Below are 17,725 nucleotides of genomic sequence, written 5' to 3' on the forward strand. Positions count from 1 at the left end.
TAATTTTAAATTATAAAATATTATGCACAGATGGTTCAGAGTTGCGTTCAACCTTGTCAGGTTCTAACGACTCTTAATTTTAAATTATAAAATATTATGTTCAGGAAGGTTCAGACCTCAACTTGGTCAGGTTATAATGACCGCTCGGGGAGAAGTCAGAAAAATGACTTCAGAAATCTCTGCTCAACGCCTGCCTCAAGCCGCTCGAGGGGAAGTTAGAAAAATGGCTTTAGAAATTCCCGCTCAACGCAGGAAGTCAAAAAAATGACTCATGCCTCAAGCCGCTCGGGGGGAAGTCAAAAAAATGGCTTCTGAAATCTCCGCTCAACGCAGGAAGTCAGAAAAATGACTCTTGCCTCAGGACCGCTCGGGGGGAAGTCAGAAAAATGACTCCTGCCTCAAGCCGCTTGGGGGAAGTCAGAAAAATGGTTTCAGAAATCCTCGCTCAACGCAGGAAGTCAGAAAAATGACTCCTGCCTCAAGTCGCGCGGGGGAAGTCAGAAAAATAGCTTCAGAAATCCCCACTCAACGCAGGAAGTTCGATAAAGAACTCTTATCAGTCAAGTACTCAACAGGTTCAGCTTTGTCAGGTTCTAATTCCTTTTCATTATAAAAATAAATATTGAAGCGTTTACTTTATTTAAAAGCATATTTTTTGGAGTGAAAATCTCTTGCAGAGGAAAAAATTTCAAAGAGAACTCTTAGCATTTTATGTTCAGTCTAAGGAACATATCCAAAGAGAACTCTTAGAGTTCGCCGCTCGGTACATAAAGCAATGAAGACTTAAAGCATCAAAGATAGACTCCCTAAATACAACGTGAGCGACCTCTTTTAAAGCTCATAATAATCCCTACGCACCTCTTTTAGTAAAGAGCTTGCTCGGACTTGGGGGGCTTATGTACTATATGAAGTATACCGATCGAAATTGATTGTCATTAAGCAGGTACTAATAGGTCAGATTCCCCTACTCTCTACAAATATACGACACTAATGATTAATTATTGGGTTTGATTACCTAAAATATATTGCACTAATGGTTAATCAATGGACGTGGCTCTCACAAGCCTTATAAGTAGACAACTGATGTCCAGGTACAATGATCCTTTTCTATCCTAATAAAATATAGACCTATTTATGAAGCGTCGGAGTGTCTTCTGCAGGTCAACCACTCATTGGAGCGGATCGCATTCTCGGGGAAGATTGAAGATCAAAAGAGAGAAGAGAAAGGAAGGACGACCGATTCTCGGACCAATTCAACCGAAACAAAAACAATGGAATGCATGAAGAAGCCCCCATGTTGCATAGCTTCATGCAAAACTTCATCTAGTCTTTTATGTTTCACTAGTGAAGTTGTGACAATGTGACCCGCAAGCTCAGCACACTCCTTGTTCTAGTTTCCCCTCAAGTTCAACTAAATTGTACTTGAATCCCTCTACTGTTGATCCAGTGGACAGGTTCGATGTTTGTACATGGGAAGGCAATTTCCTGAATTCGTCCTTGCGGACAAGGTTATTTTAACGGGGAGGGTAAGTTATAGTTAAAAGCAATTGCATTAAAGGGACACGTTAATGGACATAACTATTCGAAAAAGCAATTGCATGCGTAAAATGCCCGCACCTTTACGAGAATCATACATTATTGTAAGTAGAAATTTTCCCTCCGCTTGTGTATTCCTTATTTGTTTCCTTATTGTCAACACTTGTCTTTTGTTCGTTAGAAATTTTCTCCCATGAATCACTTCACTGAAATGACAAAATATAACTTGAATATTGTGTGGTTGGTTTGGTTTTCGGAACCATTACAACATCTCACAAACCTTCTCAGAGGGAATTGTTAAGAAAAAAACATTGGATAAACAAATAAAACAGTTTTTAATATCGACCAGTCAGAACTAGTTACATGAATAATAAGCTTGTTAACATTTTCAATGATTATCTTAAACGTCACATTTGACTGGCTTTCATGATCCTTACCTACCTCCACAGGTTGACTCCAAATGGGTGTTGGAAGGGATAAAAAAATGAAGAAAAAATAAACATGGTTCGGGAGAATAGTCTCAAAACGTTTTGAAATGGTTTGATCGGATTAGAGAGGTTACAATGTATCCAATGGAAACCAAATAAAAAAAACCTAGATGTAAATCATATTGAAGAAGCCTTGTTAAAGCATGCTTACAACAACAATGAAGGTGATTTGTAATTACTATACATCAAACATTTAACTTTAGGTAGACCAAGGTTAGAAAGAAAAATACTGTTAAAAAGTTAGAAGCAATAGGATAACGGTTGTTTGATTGCTAAGCAGTAGTAGCATTCTTCTTCGCTGCGCGCACGCGACAAGCTGTCAAACCGGCAACCGCCATAGCAGCCCCAACTGTAAATTCAAGGTACGAAGTTATTTAAAAGGTTTAATACTTAAAATGGATATTATGGAAGTTTGTAGTATATGCGTTAATCGGTCGAGTGTAGACAAAATAAACGCACCCAAGGCAAAAATCAGAGAGCGATGAAACTGGTGGTGTTGCTTCTTTCTTCGCGAAATCTCAGTTTCTGGAATGCTCAAATGAGGGTTTTCTGCTGCATTAATAATTTTGTTATACACATTACTCGAATCACCTAGTTTCATACTGACGTGAACAGGTGCCTTTATTCCCAATTCCTGGCTAACCTATACAGGAAGATAAAAATGTAATAAAATACGCAACTCATAGTTATAACATTACAGATAATCATCATGTATGCAACTATATTGTAATGATGAGCTGAAAAAGCGTTACCTTAAATGAATCTAGTACTGCCCTTGGCAATGGAGATAAATCATCCTTAGCAGCGATAACCAGGCAAGGGGTTCTATAACCAGTTAGTTCTCCATTTTTAACGACCTTATCAAGCAAATCTCTGGATTTCTTCCATGAATACTCATCTGAGCTGTAAAACAGGAACACACTTTAAATATTGACAGGGAACGAAATGCAGGAAATAGTTGTACTATAAAAAAGCAACGAACATTGAGACAGTCATTCCACTTCGACTAGGGAAATTTATTCCATCCATGGACTCAACATTAATGTTCATCAGGTAGAACCACAAAAGCTGATACTGTACATGTTTGTTTGATTATTTACGAGAAAACACTTTCTTTGAAAGATGAAAAAGAAGAATAAAATACAAATACTTCTCCCAAAATAAGTTAATACACCAGGTTATATTTTGCAGTGTTAAGATGAATTTTGCTAGAGAATATAGCCTCACCTTAATGGTACGTTTGGTTGAAGAATAAAAACGGGATTGTTTGGTAGGATAGAGAAAAAAAATTGAGTGAATTAAAAAGTGAGTACGTCCCACTAGTACTTGTCATCTATTTTTTCTCATTCAATATATCTCTCTTCTCTTTACAAGACTCTTGCAGCATTATAAAATAATGCATGCAATTAACCACAACCTCCACTCCCAAAATAAGCAAATTTCATCAGCATAGGTAATTAACCAGCTATTAGGGAAACACAACACGCAATCAACCACTTTTAGTGAATCATAGTGCAACACGCATTACTTTAGTTTCAACGAGAAAAACAAAAATCTAGCTAAAGTGTATAGATAATGCAAAACAGCCGGTTAACTAACAAATTATTACCACTTAAAATCATCTTGCACCCCACCTGTCATACACAAAAACAGCTACATCGCATGCAGCCAAAAAATCCTGATTTGATAAAAGTTCCGGTAATCTATCCTCAGGTATCTCACGCAATATGAGAATTTTCCGGGTTACCTGTATAGCAATCGTCAGGATTATGAGTATATAGAATGCATCTTGTTCCAATTTAACTTCCACAACAATGTCTACCATGCTTCCTAATATAGTAATCAGCAATAGAGTATACTGAGACATGAGAGAAAGACAATTATGTTTGACAATATCATGAAAATGGTAACCTGGTTTTCACATCATAAAACAATACCATCCTCACCCCTTTTAGTTCAATGACATTTGCCGCATACTGCTCAACTGTTGTTGGAATATAATTATTTGAGAAAGGCCTGTGAAAATGATACTGTTAATTGTTGCTTTGGAGGGAGAAAACAATAAAAAGTATGAGTATATCAAATTTCACATGCTGATTTGGATTAAAAGAAAAGGAAACATAAACAAGACATTGATTATGAAGATTGGTTCAGTGGCCTACCTTCCCAGTAACGAGTACAGCAAAGCAGATTTCCCAGCCTGTTTAGAACCAAAAACATAGCATTGGAACACATTTCTTTCTGTAGTTTGCTTCTTGCGATTTAATGATCTTTTACGAGTGACATGGAGTGCTGCAGCAGGATTACCCTTATATCCAATGTAAATCAAATTAGCCAAGCTAAGTTTTGGATCAAGTAATGTCATGAGGGCCCACTGCACCATACAATTTAAAAGATACATCAACAAAAAAAAATATACTCAGCTTCTAACTGAAATACAAAATATAAATGAAGGAACCAAGTCACATGGCTAGAGAAACAACCACCCAGCTCATCCCATCCAAAAGATGAACCAAAGAGAATAAACGCATATATCAAGAGAAAAAGAGAGGATGAATTACATATCTCTATGAATAACTTTGAAAATGTTACTCTCATTCCCGCCTTTAGCATTTTTCTAATCTAACTGTAAGACTGAGTAACTCATCTTTAACCATTAAAGAATGAGAATGAGAATCCGGAGTAACTATTTTAGTGTTACTCATAAAGTAACTCGATCCTTCCTTGGACACACATACATAAGAGAGGTATTATTAACCCCGCAAGGAAACCACAAAACAATAGTTTCTAGGGAACTCCAGGAACAACAAAACAGAATCCAGATTATCTGAAAACCAAAATTTTCAAAACTGGATGATAATAACATTAAGTAACTTCCTTTAATGTATCTTTCCAAGCAATCAAATGAATTAAATACCTCAAAATTGCTTTTCTGAATCTTCATCTATAGTGATAGACATGTCAATAAGGGGTTGTGTTTCAAGTGTGAAAAACATAACAATCTCATTCACCAATGCCTGAAAAATATTTGCACCTGCTCATTTGGGGAGGTGATTACTTCTATGAAGAATCATTAGTTGCCACTGAAGATAAAGAGGACAAAGAAGAACATGTTATGGTGCGTCAAGTTTTGGATCATAGGGAAATATGAGCATCAAGAAAGAGTCCATTTAGAGACCATTAAGTTCAAATGATTGCTGAAGTATTATCCCACATGTTGTGCTGGTGGATGGCAGAGCCGTCACAATTTCATAGTTATAGAGTTAGTGGTTTCTTTGGGATGAAGGTGGTTGACACAAACTTACGGTGTACTTTAGGAAATGGAAGTAGGTGCAAGGTAAGGGAGCTTTGCCCAGCTATTGAAGTAAAGGTGGGAAGATATAATATAGTTGTGGATGCATATGTTTTGGACTTAGGGGGAATGGACACTATATTGGGTGTTGAGTGCTGGTGACCTTGGGAAAACTGAAATAAATTGGAATATGTTAGGATATAGGGTATTTGGATATAATGGGAAAGGGGATTAGGATAGAAGGCAAAGGAATTGTATAAATAGATTGATTGGATAGTTAGAAGGCAGTTTTTGAGTACATTGTTTGTTGACAGGCCTTAGACCTGTGAAGAGGGTTATGCCTCTGCATCTTTTAAACACACACTATTCTTTCTGTTAATAATACACTATTCATCATATATCTCTCTGTTTTCTTGGTGTGAGAGACTGTGAGGGAGTTCTTGGTTGGGTTTCTTGTTCGGAAACCTATCAATTGGTCCGACCTGCCGGATACCCTAACGGTGAGGCAACGATTCAGGTGAGATGGAGGGAAGAGTGGTGGCGGTAGAAGGACAGTTGGAGGCTATGGAAATTGCGTAGCCGAGACGAAGGCTGATACAGTATTTTTACGGCATGAAACAGGGTCCCTAAGACAGAACTACGAAGCAATGCGCCAAGATATCCAAACGATCTTGAAGATGTTATGAGATCGCAACCGCGACCCACACGACCAGCGCCAAGATGGAAGCCAGTCATCGGTGAATGATAACGAGGGTGGACCGGACGGGGAGAGAGGAAGACGAGGACAAGGGAATCACGACGGACTGACAAACTGAAGGAAACGGGTGGAGCTACCCGTATTTGAAGGAGACGAACCATGGAACTGGATTAGTAGGGCGGAAAAATTCTTCGAAGTTCAGAGAGTGGCTGATGAAGAAAAATTACAATTGGCTTTCATTAGTATGGAGGGCTACGCAGGGAGTTGGTTTCAATTTTGGAGGGAGAAGACCAAGAACCATTCTTGGGATGGGTTGAAGAGAGCGTTGGGGATTAGATTCGACGGAGGAACGGTTTATGAGAGATTATCGGCCATTAAGCAGGCGGGGCCGGTAGAAGAATATATTCGGGAATTCGAAGTGTTGGTGAGGCAGACAACCAAGATTCCCGAGGAGCAGATTCTAAGATACTTCATGACAGGAATCCGAGAAGAGGTGGGCGACCATGTAAGGCCGCATGATCTACAAGACCTGATGAAGGCCATGTGCGTTGCGTGTGATGTGGAAAAACTATGTACGTATTCGAAGACGGGAGGGGGATTGGCGTCCAAGAATTAGAGTTCTTGGGGGAGAACGACAGGGGCGGTCGTGCGAGTGGAATCAAATTGCGATATGCTGGGACGAGGAGGAATCGGGGAGAGTGTTGGGTCCGTAAAGAAAGAGGCGACTCAAGGAGGCGGTACCGCAAGAACCACCGGCGACGGGAGGGAAAGGAATACTCGCAACGTTACCGTACTTGGAGTTCGTAAAGAGGCGAGAGGAGGGAAGATGCTTCCGGTGCGACGGGGCTTTCAGCCCCGGCCATCGATGCCCAGAGAGGGGATTAAGAATGTTGATACTGGCCAAAGAAGAAGAGGAAAAAGAGAGTGAGGCTGAACCAGAACCCAAGCCTCCTGACTTGAATTGAAGGACATAGCCAATGGGTTCCCTTCATATGGTAGACCGATGAGGAAGAGGAGCCATGAGACCAAGCTTCCCGATTCCAACCTTGAGTGAGGACAAGGTTGTTCTGCAGCGGGGTGTAATGTTAGGATATAGGGTATTTGGATATAATGGGAAAGGGGATTAGGATAGAAGGCAGAGGAATTGTATAAATAGATTGATTGGATAGTTAGAAGGCAGTTTTTTAGTACATTGTTTGTTGACAGGCCTTAGACCTGTGAAGAGGGTTATGCCTCTGCATCTTGTAAACAGACACTATTCTTTCTGTTAATAATACACACTTCATCATATATCTCTCAGTTTTCTTAGTGTGAGAGACTATGAGGGAGTTCTTGGTTGGGTTTCTTGTTCGGAAACCTATCAGAATAGGAAGACAATGAACTACGAGTTGAATGGTCATTTGATTACAACAAGGGATATCAAGTCCAAGATAGAAATCACATTGCATCCTTGCGAGAAAAATTATACAAAATGTGGCTATAGAAATGAGAACAACTATAGATAGATCAGCTAGTCCTCCTTATGAGAATAAGTATCTTGAGCAAATCTTAATCTACACTAACTAGTCCTTCAAAATTTAAAGGAGCTTCCACCTCCTAGGAACAATGATCTCACCATCACCTTTGTTAAGAAATAGACTTTAAACCTAACTCAACCCCAGAAAATTGACTTGTAAGGTGAGGTTTGCACACACTTATATGTTATAAATTGATCTTATCTCTAGTCGATGTGAGACTTCCAACACACCCCCTCACGTCGAGGTATATACATCTCGAGCATGAGACTAGACATTAATGGGTGGTCCAATAGCTGTTCAATAACGGGTGGAACAACATGCCCAACAAACAACAAATATTGCTAGGATAGGCTCTAACATAGCTCTTATACCATCTTAAGAAGTGGACTTTAAACCTAACTCAATCCCAAAAAATTGGCTTGTAAGGTGAGGTTTGTACCCACTTATATACTATAAATTGGCCTTATCTCTAGTCGATGTGGGACTTCCAACAACCTTGAAACCCAATGAGTGTTATGTTGTACATTCATGCTTACAACCACAAGGATGAGATTGATAATCAATTGGAGGAGTTGTTGGTTGAGGTGAAATCAAGCATAGGACCAGTCCAATGATTTTAGTTCTAGAAGAAGGACAAAACTTGGAGGATGTGTGTGAATTATGTTTTTAAGCCATTATTGAGGAAGTATGTATTAGTATTGTTTGATGATAGTCTCATCTTATGCAATTAAATTAAATGCTCAAAGCTTTTGGTCCAACACCAGTTTGCTGTAAATAGAAAAAAATATATATTCCATGAGACAACCAAGACTACAAATATATTGGTCATATTGTTTCAGTGTAACAGGTGGAAATGGATCCTTTAAAGATTCAAGCTATCTTAGATTGCCCAGTCCCTCAAGAAGTCAAGGAAGTAAGAGGGCTCCTAAGGCTCACTAGGTACTACAGGAAGTTCATCAAGGACTGTGGCAAGCAATTGACAAAATTCTCCAATACTTGAAGTCAAGTCTAGGAAAGGGACTATTATTCAAAAGGGAAGACACATTGCCTATGAGAATATATACTTATACTGACTATGCAGGTTCTATTACTGACAAAAAATCTACTTCTGGGTATTGTGTGTTTCTTGGAAATAGTCTGGTAACATGGAGAAGCAAAAAGCAAGATAGAGTATCTCGATCTAGTGCAGAAGTTGAATTTCGAACTCTTGCTCAAGGAATGTGTGAAGGACTCTAGATGAAAATCATTTTGGATGATCTTAAAGTCAAGGTGGATAACCCTGTGCAACTACACTTTGACAATAAGTCTACCATAAGCATAGCCCATAATCCAATACAACATGACAGGACCAAACACATTGAGATTGACAAACATTTCATCAAAGATAATCTAGACAGAGGTTATGAAATGAGGTTTTTCTTGAAAGAAAATAGATGAAAACAAAGAGGTATTACCATAAATGTGATCAGAAGCACCTGAGTCAATTACCCATGAATTTTGACCTTCCATGGATTGAGAAATGCAGGTTGTTGATGTATTGGGAGATTGAGATGGTTGTGCCACGTTGTTAGACTTTAACCTAAGATACTCTTGATATTCATCCTCGATGAACTTAGAAATGGAAGTTTCAGTCTTCTAAGTGGAAATTCAGTCTTCAAAATATTGGCGGTTTTGGAAGGGAAACCATGTAAGGAGTAGCAATTTTGTTGAGTGTGACCCATCCTTTTACAGTGTGTGCATTGAGGACGTCCCCAACCTCCTCGTGCCACGTCCTCCTCTTCCCCGTGTGGCAACCATGACAGATGGTTCCACTCGTTCATGCGCTTCCTGAGTTTGAGATACCGGGACACGCAGAAGGCGAGTGATCAATGTTTTTATGGAGGAGACTTCATGACTGGTCAGAAGTTGATCTCTGAGATGATCAAAATCGGGATGTAGGGCACGAAGGATCAACACCATGTAAAATTTTTCTAGTTTCTTTTTTATATCTTCTAATGGGTCCGCTTCCAAAAAAATCCTAAGTTCTTCAACAGCAGATTGGGCTTCAGCCCTGAAGGACACCATATCATGGTCTGCCATTTTAAGAGATGCAAGCTTGTAGGCAGTGTCATAGAGACGTTGAATATTGTTGGCATAGATGCTTTGGGCTTTCTTCCAAAAGGAGTGACAAGTTTTGAAAGCCCTCAAAGATATAAGAAGTTTGGGTTCCACTGATTTCCATAACAGGGCACACAACTGGAAATCTGCTTGTTTCACTTATCAGCTTTTTCAACAAGCACATGGCTTCCATCTCGCTCAAGGTGGTCATAATGCCCTTGGGCAAGGAACCACATTTCAACGGCAGCAGACTATGATAGATAATTTTTTCCATTTAGCTTCTCGGAGGTAATTGATGGACTTTCGAAGAAGGAAAGCGTACTGCCAGACGCTATCAATGAAGACGACGAATCGCACAAGCGAGGAACAAGAAAACCCTAAGGATTTAGACAGGAGGAACTATGACGGCGGCAATCGGCGGCGGAAGGTGCTACGAGACAGAAACCAGAACGGGATCGACCCGCTCTGATACCAACTTAAGAATTAAACTGTAAAATAATTTTAGAGGGCTTGATTGATCTCTCTCATAATCTTCTATTTATAAGAATTGATACAAGAGTACATGATAAATAAGGTAACCCTAGACACAATATGATCATGATAAATAGGGTAACCCTTGACACAATATAATGATGATAAATAAGGTAAATATCCTAACAGATTCAATTGCAAAATACTTTGCAAGCTGATCCAACAAACAAACCAAATTATAATTGATGGAAAAGGGTTGTTCTCTCTGAAGGGAAGATGTTATTATCTAAAAGTTCATTGTTGATTCCTATAATATTACAATAGTTTCATTCCATCCCTATAGGAAGCCACTTTAACCCCACAAATATGCCCATTTTATGATGTTATGATGTTAGTAATTGATTAGTTGCCTAAATATGCCCATTTTATCACCCTTAAACCCCATTTACTGTCAAGACTAATATATAAGTTTTCCCAAAAAGTCATTCAAGGCCCTACCATTATGTCTGTGACATGCTTTTCTTGTGCAGGTTTTGGAAGGAACTATTTTTCTCCCAAGGAATATTGTCGCGCATGAGTATTTCCTACCACCGTCAAATGGATAGTTAAACAAAGATGATTAATTGATGCCTTAAAACTTACCTAGGTGTTTTCTCTTTACAAAGCAACCTAAACAAGGGCATTTTTGTTTGTTGTGGACCGAATTTTGGTATAATGCATCATACCATACAACAACCGGAAAAACCCCATTTGAAATTGTGTATGGTAGGCATCCACCAGCTATCATACAGTATTTGAATGGGAAAACCTTAGAGTCAGTGTGCATGTGTTTTAGTTGAGAGAGATGAGGCCTTCCGTAATTGAAGCATCATCCCTAAAGAGCTAAACAAAGAATGAAGAAACATGCAAATTCTCATCGCAGATAAGTGACCTATGCCAATGGTAATTGAACGTACATTAAATTGATACCACATTGACAATTGAAGAAACATGCAAATTCCCATCGCAGATAAGTGACATATGCCAATGGTAATTGAACGTACATTAAACTGATACCACATTGACAAACACTATAGAAAGCGATCAATTCATAATTGTCTCTATGCTTCTTGGTCCTTTCCATATTGTCTCTATGCTTCTTGGTCCTTTCCATATTGTAGCCCACACATGGGAGGTAACATATGAGCTACAATTTTCAGAAGCAGTCAGGGATCATCAAGAATTCAATGTATCCTAGTTCAAGCAATATTATCATGGTAAAGCAATGGAAATCGCAATGCCATCTAAGATGGAGGTTGAAGACATGGATCTAGTTGTTCCAGAGGCAGTTCTAGCTTCTAGAGAAAGTAAATGCAATGGCAAGGTAATCACAGAAAGGGTCATCCTTTGGAAGACTAAACCAATTGAAGAAGCTACTTGATAAGAAGCAAAAAGGAACCAAAGAGAAGTTTTGTACCCTTTGCCTTGAGGACAAGGCAAGATTTAACGTAAGTGGAATTGATTGGAACCCAAATCCAATTTCAAAAGCCCCTAAACCCCTTTAGGTGTATGCTCATAGACCTAAGATTAGTGAGGCCCGTTACTTCAAAACAGTACATTGGTAAGGCCAGGGGCAAGTTAAAGAGAGACAAAAATTGTTGAGAGGGGATATCCAAATATTAACGGGATTGTCAAGTCTAGATGTTCTTTTGAGCTGGGAGCTACTGCTCTTTGTTATTTCCCTTTCTTCAATTATTCATACAGAAATATATACAATACTGATGACAGTTGCTATCACAAAACCTATCTCAAGTCTCAACTTCACAATCTGTTCACTATATTAGCAAGGAAAAAAGCCTTTGTAGATCACAGCCATCAATAATGCTGACAATTAGAATCATGAATCACAAAAATCCTTTCAGAGATCCATCAATGGTAAAGGTTGAAGAAGAAAAGTATAAAGTAAGCACCTGAGACAAAAATCCATTTAGAGAGATATAGCCCGTATCAGTTTTCTCTGCTGCATCCTTATATGGAGCATTGTTCCATGGACTGAAATTCATAAACAAATAAAAATTTCAGATGGTGAAACTTTTGTCAAGAACATATCACACTTGAACATGGATGAAAGGTTTAAAATTAATACTACTCTTATTGGTTTCAAGTAATATCAACTAAAAAGAGTAAGCATCATGTTTTTTATGTTCAGATTTCTCAAGTAAGTGAAACAATCCACTCCCCAAAGTCTGAGAGATTTTCAAGTCGTTATATCTACACTAGCATGAAAAACTACAACCATACTCATTATCAAGGTTTTAACAAGGTCAATGACTATGATTTTGACTACAATGTTAAGGTTTTTAGAGTTATTGCAACCGTAATTTCCTACAACATCAAGGGTCGAGATAGAACAACAATTTTAAATCTCGCTCGCAATCAATATAAATAAGACACTAACAAACCCATAGGACTGATTCAAATGAAAGAAAATATAAGCTAAATCAGCCCCATGTAACAAGAGTCATGAATTAGACAAAAATAACTTACCAGCCCTAAGTTCTCATCGTTATTGCTTGAGCATTACCAACCAACGAGACATGGATAGTGACAATAACCTAAGAACTTAGTTGAATCCAAACATCACTTATTATTAGCCCTATTAAACTATTTTCTAGGTGTTTACTCAACATATTTGAACGTTCCTTTCCTTCCAGAAAATTTAAGTCAATTCCAATATATTTCTCGAAGTTATGATGCCAGTTATGAAACAATATATTTACAAAACCACATTGCAAAGTTGCATAAAACCCCCCAAAACAACACGTATAAAGCACTAACACTAGCAAGTTCAAGAAGCGAGTATTCAATTGAGGCTGTCAATAATAGTTCAAGAAGCCCTTGTCTTGCTCCTACAACTCAAACTACCAAATCAATTAGGTAACTTCTCTTACCCACCAAACTAATAGTGCAATTACTATTATTTTGCTGGGGAAACTAAGTTTGTAAACTATTATTTTCTCAAGGGTCCTATTAATAGCTTACTGAGTTTTGAACTTAAAAGCTATCTAAAGCACTCTTCTAGTCACTGAAGCAATATGTCACGTTAGAGGTAGTCAACAAGTTCTAGACTATTGATGAGAAAACAGAAGAATTGTTCTGATATTCAGTTCGGGAAAGGATACAAACACCACACTCAAGAAATATGAGAAGGTAAGTAAGTGATAAGTCATAGAATTGATCATCACAAGTTATCCCATAAAATGTTTATAAAGAGAAAATTTAATTACCTTTGGAATTCATATATATCCTTTTATTACATTAAAAATACATCTTTTTACAGGCTAAATTATGTGCCCATGTAGACAACCATAATAAGACCCGCTAAATTCTACGTTAATTCCTAATCAGTAGTTCTTAATGTCCACTAGCAATCACTAGTGTTGCTTTTAATTTCTACTATATGCATCATTATTTTCCACCATGAGAACATGAATGCTTCACCTTCACATGTGGTTTTTTTATCTTCCCATGTGACAATTCAGTCACTTGGTAAAAAAAGCATAATAAAAATTACAAAGAATACACAAAATTATATTGACCACCTTTTGATCATATCAACTACTTCATCAAGATAAGAAATTACAATTAAAATAAACATAAAATTAGGATGATACTACTTTTAAAGGACAAGTACCGGCAAAGGTCACCTTTCTGGAGCAGTATCAAATAGGTTATCAACTTCGGCAGGTCGTAGAGTTAGATCCTAGAAAAGTATCAGGTTTCCAAACCGAAAATTAGAAGAGTATATTGATGTTCTTCATGGAAAGCCACATAAAGTGGGTGTTTAATGCACATAGTAGTGGTCAAGAGAATCCAAAAGAGTTATACATACTTTATCTGTATCTAACAATTGAAAGATATCATTCAGAAACTCTACGGCTTCACATGTCAGCTCCACACTCTGCATGGTAATGTCTAAGAAAGTAAGTTCTACATATCTCTTGCAAGTTATACAGCAATCATAAAGAACACATTCACAAAAATGTTTGTCGTGACTTAATGCCCTAAAACAAGAGGATGTGCAGTGATTGGCTAGAAGAGAAACCATGTCTCACGTTTCTATAAATGATCATTTGATTGAACACATGCATCACTAAACTATACCATCAAATATTTGCATCCTTTTTCCAATTCATAAAAGAGAAAATAGGAATAATATTATAATATGTCAAGTACTAGCTGTAAACTATTACAGTCCAAACTGCCAGAGTCTGGAAAATGAATAACGACAGAACATATAAGAGGTAAATTTCAAGAAAAAATAAAATCAATATTCTCTGTAATCACCTATCCTAGTGATCTGAGTAGTTCACATCTGTCAGCTAACATTTCCTACTTGTTTGGTTTTGAGAAATTATCAACTTTGCAGAATTGGTAATTAATGGCAAATATTACTAGAACAAACAAGTACCACTTGTTAAAAAATGGACTTTAAGCCTAAATTTTACAAAACCGGCTTGTAAGGTAAGGTTTGCATCCACTTATATACTTTAAATTACCACCCTCACACTGAAGTATATACACTCGGACGTGAAACAAGACATTGATGGGTGATTCAATAGCGACCCGATAGAGATTGGAAAAATATACTCAACAAACAACAAATCTCGCTAAAATAAGTTCTAAGAATGGCTCTCATACCATGTTAAGAAGTGAAGCCTAACCCAATCCCACAAAACCGGCTTGTAAGATGAGGTTTGCACCTCATTATATATTTTAAATTGGCTTTATCTTTAATCGATGTGGGACTTCGAACACCATTCATATATAACATTTTAGTTTTCCTCATTTAACAATTACACAAATTTTCTGTTAAGGTTAATACAAGTGTGGAGATTATAACAATTGAATGGTTAACCTGGTACTTTAACCTCTACAAATTAACTCAAACAAGAAGATCGAAACGGAATTACACAAACAGCCAAAACCAAGAAAAAAAGAGAGTATGACCTGATCAGAAGCATGCATGGATGGAATTGGAAGGAAATCATCCCGAAGTTTTAAATTATTATCATATCCAAACTTTCTTAGAACGGCCCACAATGTCTCTGTTCGCCCTTTCTGTAGAAACATGTTATTGACATAAATAAAGCCTGGAAAGGTAAGACCAACAGAGTTGACTCCGTCAGGTACTTTCTGCTGCACAATCGATTTGACTTTTACTATTTCAGATGGCTGCAATGCTGCATTGAAGCATTTAACCTGTTGAAATATGAATTAGCAAAAGTAAAGGGCATACAACAAACTAAATATTCAAACTATAAAGGGCAAGGAGGGCAATTTATAAAAACCTGAAACTCATTTAGCTCTTCATCATTGAGAGCACCATCCATGTCTTGATCGCATAGAATAAATATTCTTCTTAAAGCCCTCACACATGGATCTGTCAAACCATGTCTTTTATAATCAAACAACGGATCTACTGGATGCAGTACTGCTTTTAGGGCAAAATAAAAAACTTCTGGGACCTAAAAATAATCAAATATAACGCACCTGAGTTTTACTAAATAGGGAGTTGAATATAATTCCAATATCATCATCAAGAAGTTGTCCTTATATGCCTAAAGACAGATCTAGCACTATCACATCAATGCACGACTTTCTTAGGATTATTGTAATGAATCGCACTAAAGGAATACTCAGGAATGAGTGATCTTTAATAATAAAAAATATGATCCATTCATGCATTTTCTGATGCTGTTTTCTAACCATATAACATACTAACTAACTAAACAATAGATAAGCATGACCAAGATTTTAAGACATGGTCTGCATAGGTTCCGAAGGTGTATGCAACTACAGTTGTGCCCACAGCAGCAGCATTTGTCCAAATTTCCAACAATATCAAGAAACACATAAAACCACGCAACCAAGTAACAATGATGCAGCAAAACATCACACCTGGTAAAGTGTAACAGCAGAGCATTCAACACAAGTGACAATTTCTGTGAACTGTTGCATGATATTTGTTGTGAGACTCTCTAAGCTCACTAGCTGATTTTCATTCCGAAGGTCAAGCTTACAGCCAACTACAATCACAGGTGCCTTCACCTGCCTCACAATAAACAATAGAAGGAAACTATTAGCTTCCCATTCACTTCAAACTCCATCTCTAAACAGAAAAATTGTCATTAACTAAAAGAAGCAAAACTAACCTCCAACTTCCGCAGTTCAGGGAGCCAGTAAGTACTCAAACGCTCAAAGCTCAACGGTTCGTCGCAAGCATAGGTTAAGACCACCGTGTCAGCTCGCTTCAATTCTTCACTGCGCTCGCCTTGCTTTTCGAAGCTAAAACAATACAAATCACACGTCGCGACGAAAGTGTTAATTCAAACGAGAAAACTCCCATATAAACTCTACATTAAGAAAATTGAATGGCATTCCTTTCAGTTGAATCTAGGGCTTATATCTGATTAACCAGTTATTTACAAATTTATTACTACTGTCAGTTTTCTTTTGTTTTGCTTGAATTGAATAGCGCGCGGAGAAGGAATGCGAGTGTGGCAGAGACCTGGAAGGTGTGTCAATGAGGGTAAGAGGAACGGAATCGGGGTAGATATTATGAGGCAGGTGAGTAGGAGGGAGCACGGGCGGAACGGACTTGGGGAAAGATTCCGACGCCATTGCGGCAATGAGTGTGGATTTTCCGGTACCACAGTCGCCTACGATGGCGACTCTAACCACCCTGCGATCGACGGCGCTGAAGGGGCCCACCATTGCAGGAAAACAAGGAACAGACGAGAAAATTTGGAGAGGTGTTCGTATGGAAAGGCGGTGCGGAGAATTGCGGTGTGTTTTTGGACAATCGATGGAGTCACTTGAATTTATATATTCCTTGCCAGTTCCGAAACAACGAATTTAAATTTGAGTAAATATGGAAGCATTGGGCAATAAATCCTTATTTTTAAGAATTTTACTATATGTCTCTCACAATAAGAGTACCGTTGGAGTAATAATTAAACATCCTAAGTTTGTTTATATATTATGTAGGTTATCTATTTAGTAAAAAAATGTCTGGATTTTTACTGTGAAAACTCATTAGAGGTTGTAATCGCAATTATACAAATAAAATCAATTCTTCACCCAATATTTTTTACTATAAATTACTTATATGATTTTATTATTTTAAAGATTTTTTAAGAAAAAACATAGAATTCTAGGAACTAAATTTATCGTTCGTTCATATGAAATCATACTATGGAATTATAAAATTGGTTCGGTAGAAAAAAGTGAACTGAGAAAAAAATAGTTTAAAAATTAAATTGAAAGAAGATAAATATTGTTTCAAAAATTTAAATACTACTTCAATTTTTATTTTTCTTATACCATTTTAGTATTAAAATTATTATTTATTGTTTGGAATAATACAATTTTACTAATTTTTTTCACACATTAACATAATAAGAGCTACAACGGAGGAAGATGGTCTTATCTAAGGAAGTTTAAGATTGAGGTAGGAGATAAGGATGATCGGCACAGAATTCTTTAACAAGTGGAAATATAAAAAAAAGTATAGAATAATATAGAATCAATAATAATAAATTATAATTTAATTAATATTAAATACTATTTTAGATTTTAATTCAGA

General features: G+C 37.3%; 1 protein-coding gene across 2 annotated transcripts; it reads right to left on the minus strand.

Moving 5' to 3' along the window:
* Positions 1-2,120: 2,120 nt before the first annotated feature.
* LOC108324338 (mitochondrial Rho GTPase 2) lies at positions 2,121-16,854 on the minus strand. 2 transcript variants are annotated; one of them, XM_052875417.1, is made up of 14 exons: positions 16,649-16,854; positions 16,293-16,425; positions 16,039-16,188; positions 15,429-15,605; positions 15,088-15,339; positions 13,970-14,038; positions 13,785-13,840; positions 12,048-12,129; positions 4,187-4,332; positions 3,971-4,040; positions 3,659-3,771; positions 2,777-2,927; positions 2,484-2,667; positions 2,121-2,373 (listed from the first exon to the last, which is right to left on the minus strand). In XM_052875417.1, exons 1-14 carry the CDS (start codon positions 16,852-16,854, stop codon positions 2,297-2,299), a joined length of 1,866 nt encoding a protein of 621 aa, XP_052731377.1. In that variant the 3' UTR covers positions 2,121-2,296. The 2 variants fall into 2 exon arrangements, with proteins under 2 accessions (XP_052731377.1, XP_017412762.1); XM_017557273.2 differs by having other exon boundaries at positions 4,187-4,398.
* Positions 16,855-17,725: the final 871 nt, after the last annotated feature.

This window comes from Vigna angularis, chromosome 3 (assembly GCF_016808095.1).
Source record: "Vigna angularis cultivar LongXiaoDou No.4 chromosome 3, ASM1680809v1, whole genome shotgun sequence".
Classification (NCBI taxonomy): domain Eukaryota; kingdom Viridiplantae; phylum Streptophyta; class Magnoliopsida; order Fabales; family Fabaceae; genus Vigna; species Vigna angularis.

Bases quoted from the DNA above. Each gene is read 5' to 3' on its own strand.
- LOC108324338 (XM_017557273.2), bottom strand. From the start codon at position 16,854: ATGGTGGGCCCCTTCAGCGCCGTCGATCGCAGGGTGGTTAGAGTCGCC. The intron at 2,668-2,776 runs GTAACGCTTTTT...CTTCCTGTATAG, and splicing joins CAGTACTAGATTCATTTAAG to GTTAGCCAGGAATTGGGAAT. The intron at 2,374-2,483 runs GTGCGTTTATTT...TTGAATTTACAG, and splicing joins CTCTCTGATTTTTGCCTTGG to TTGGGGCTGCTATGGCGGTT.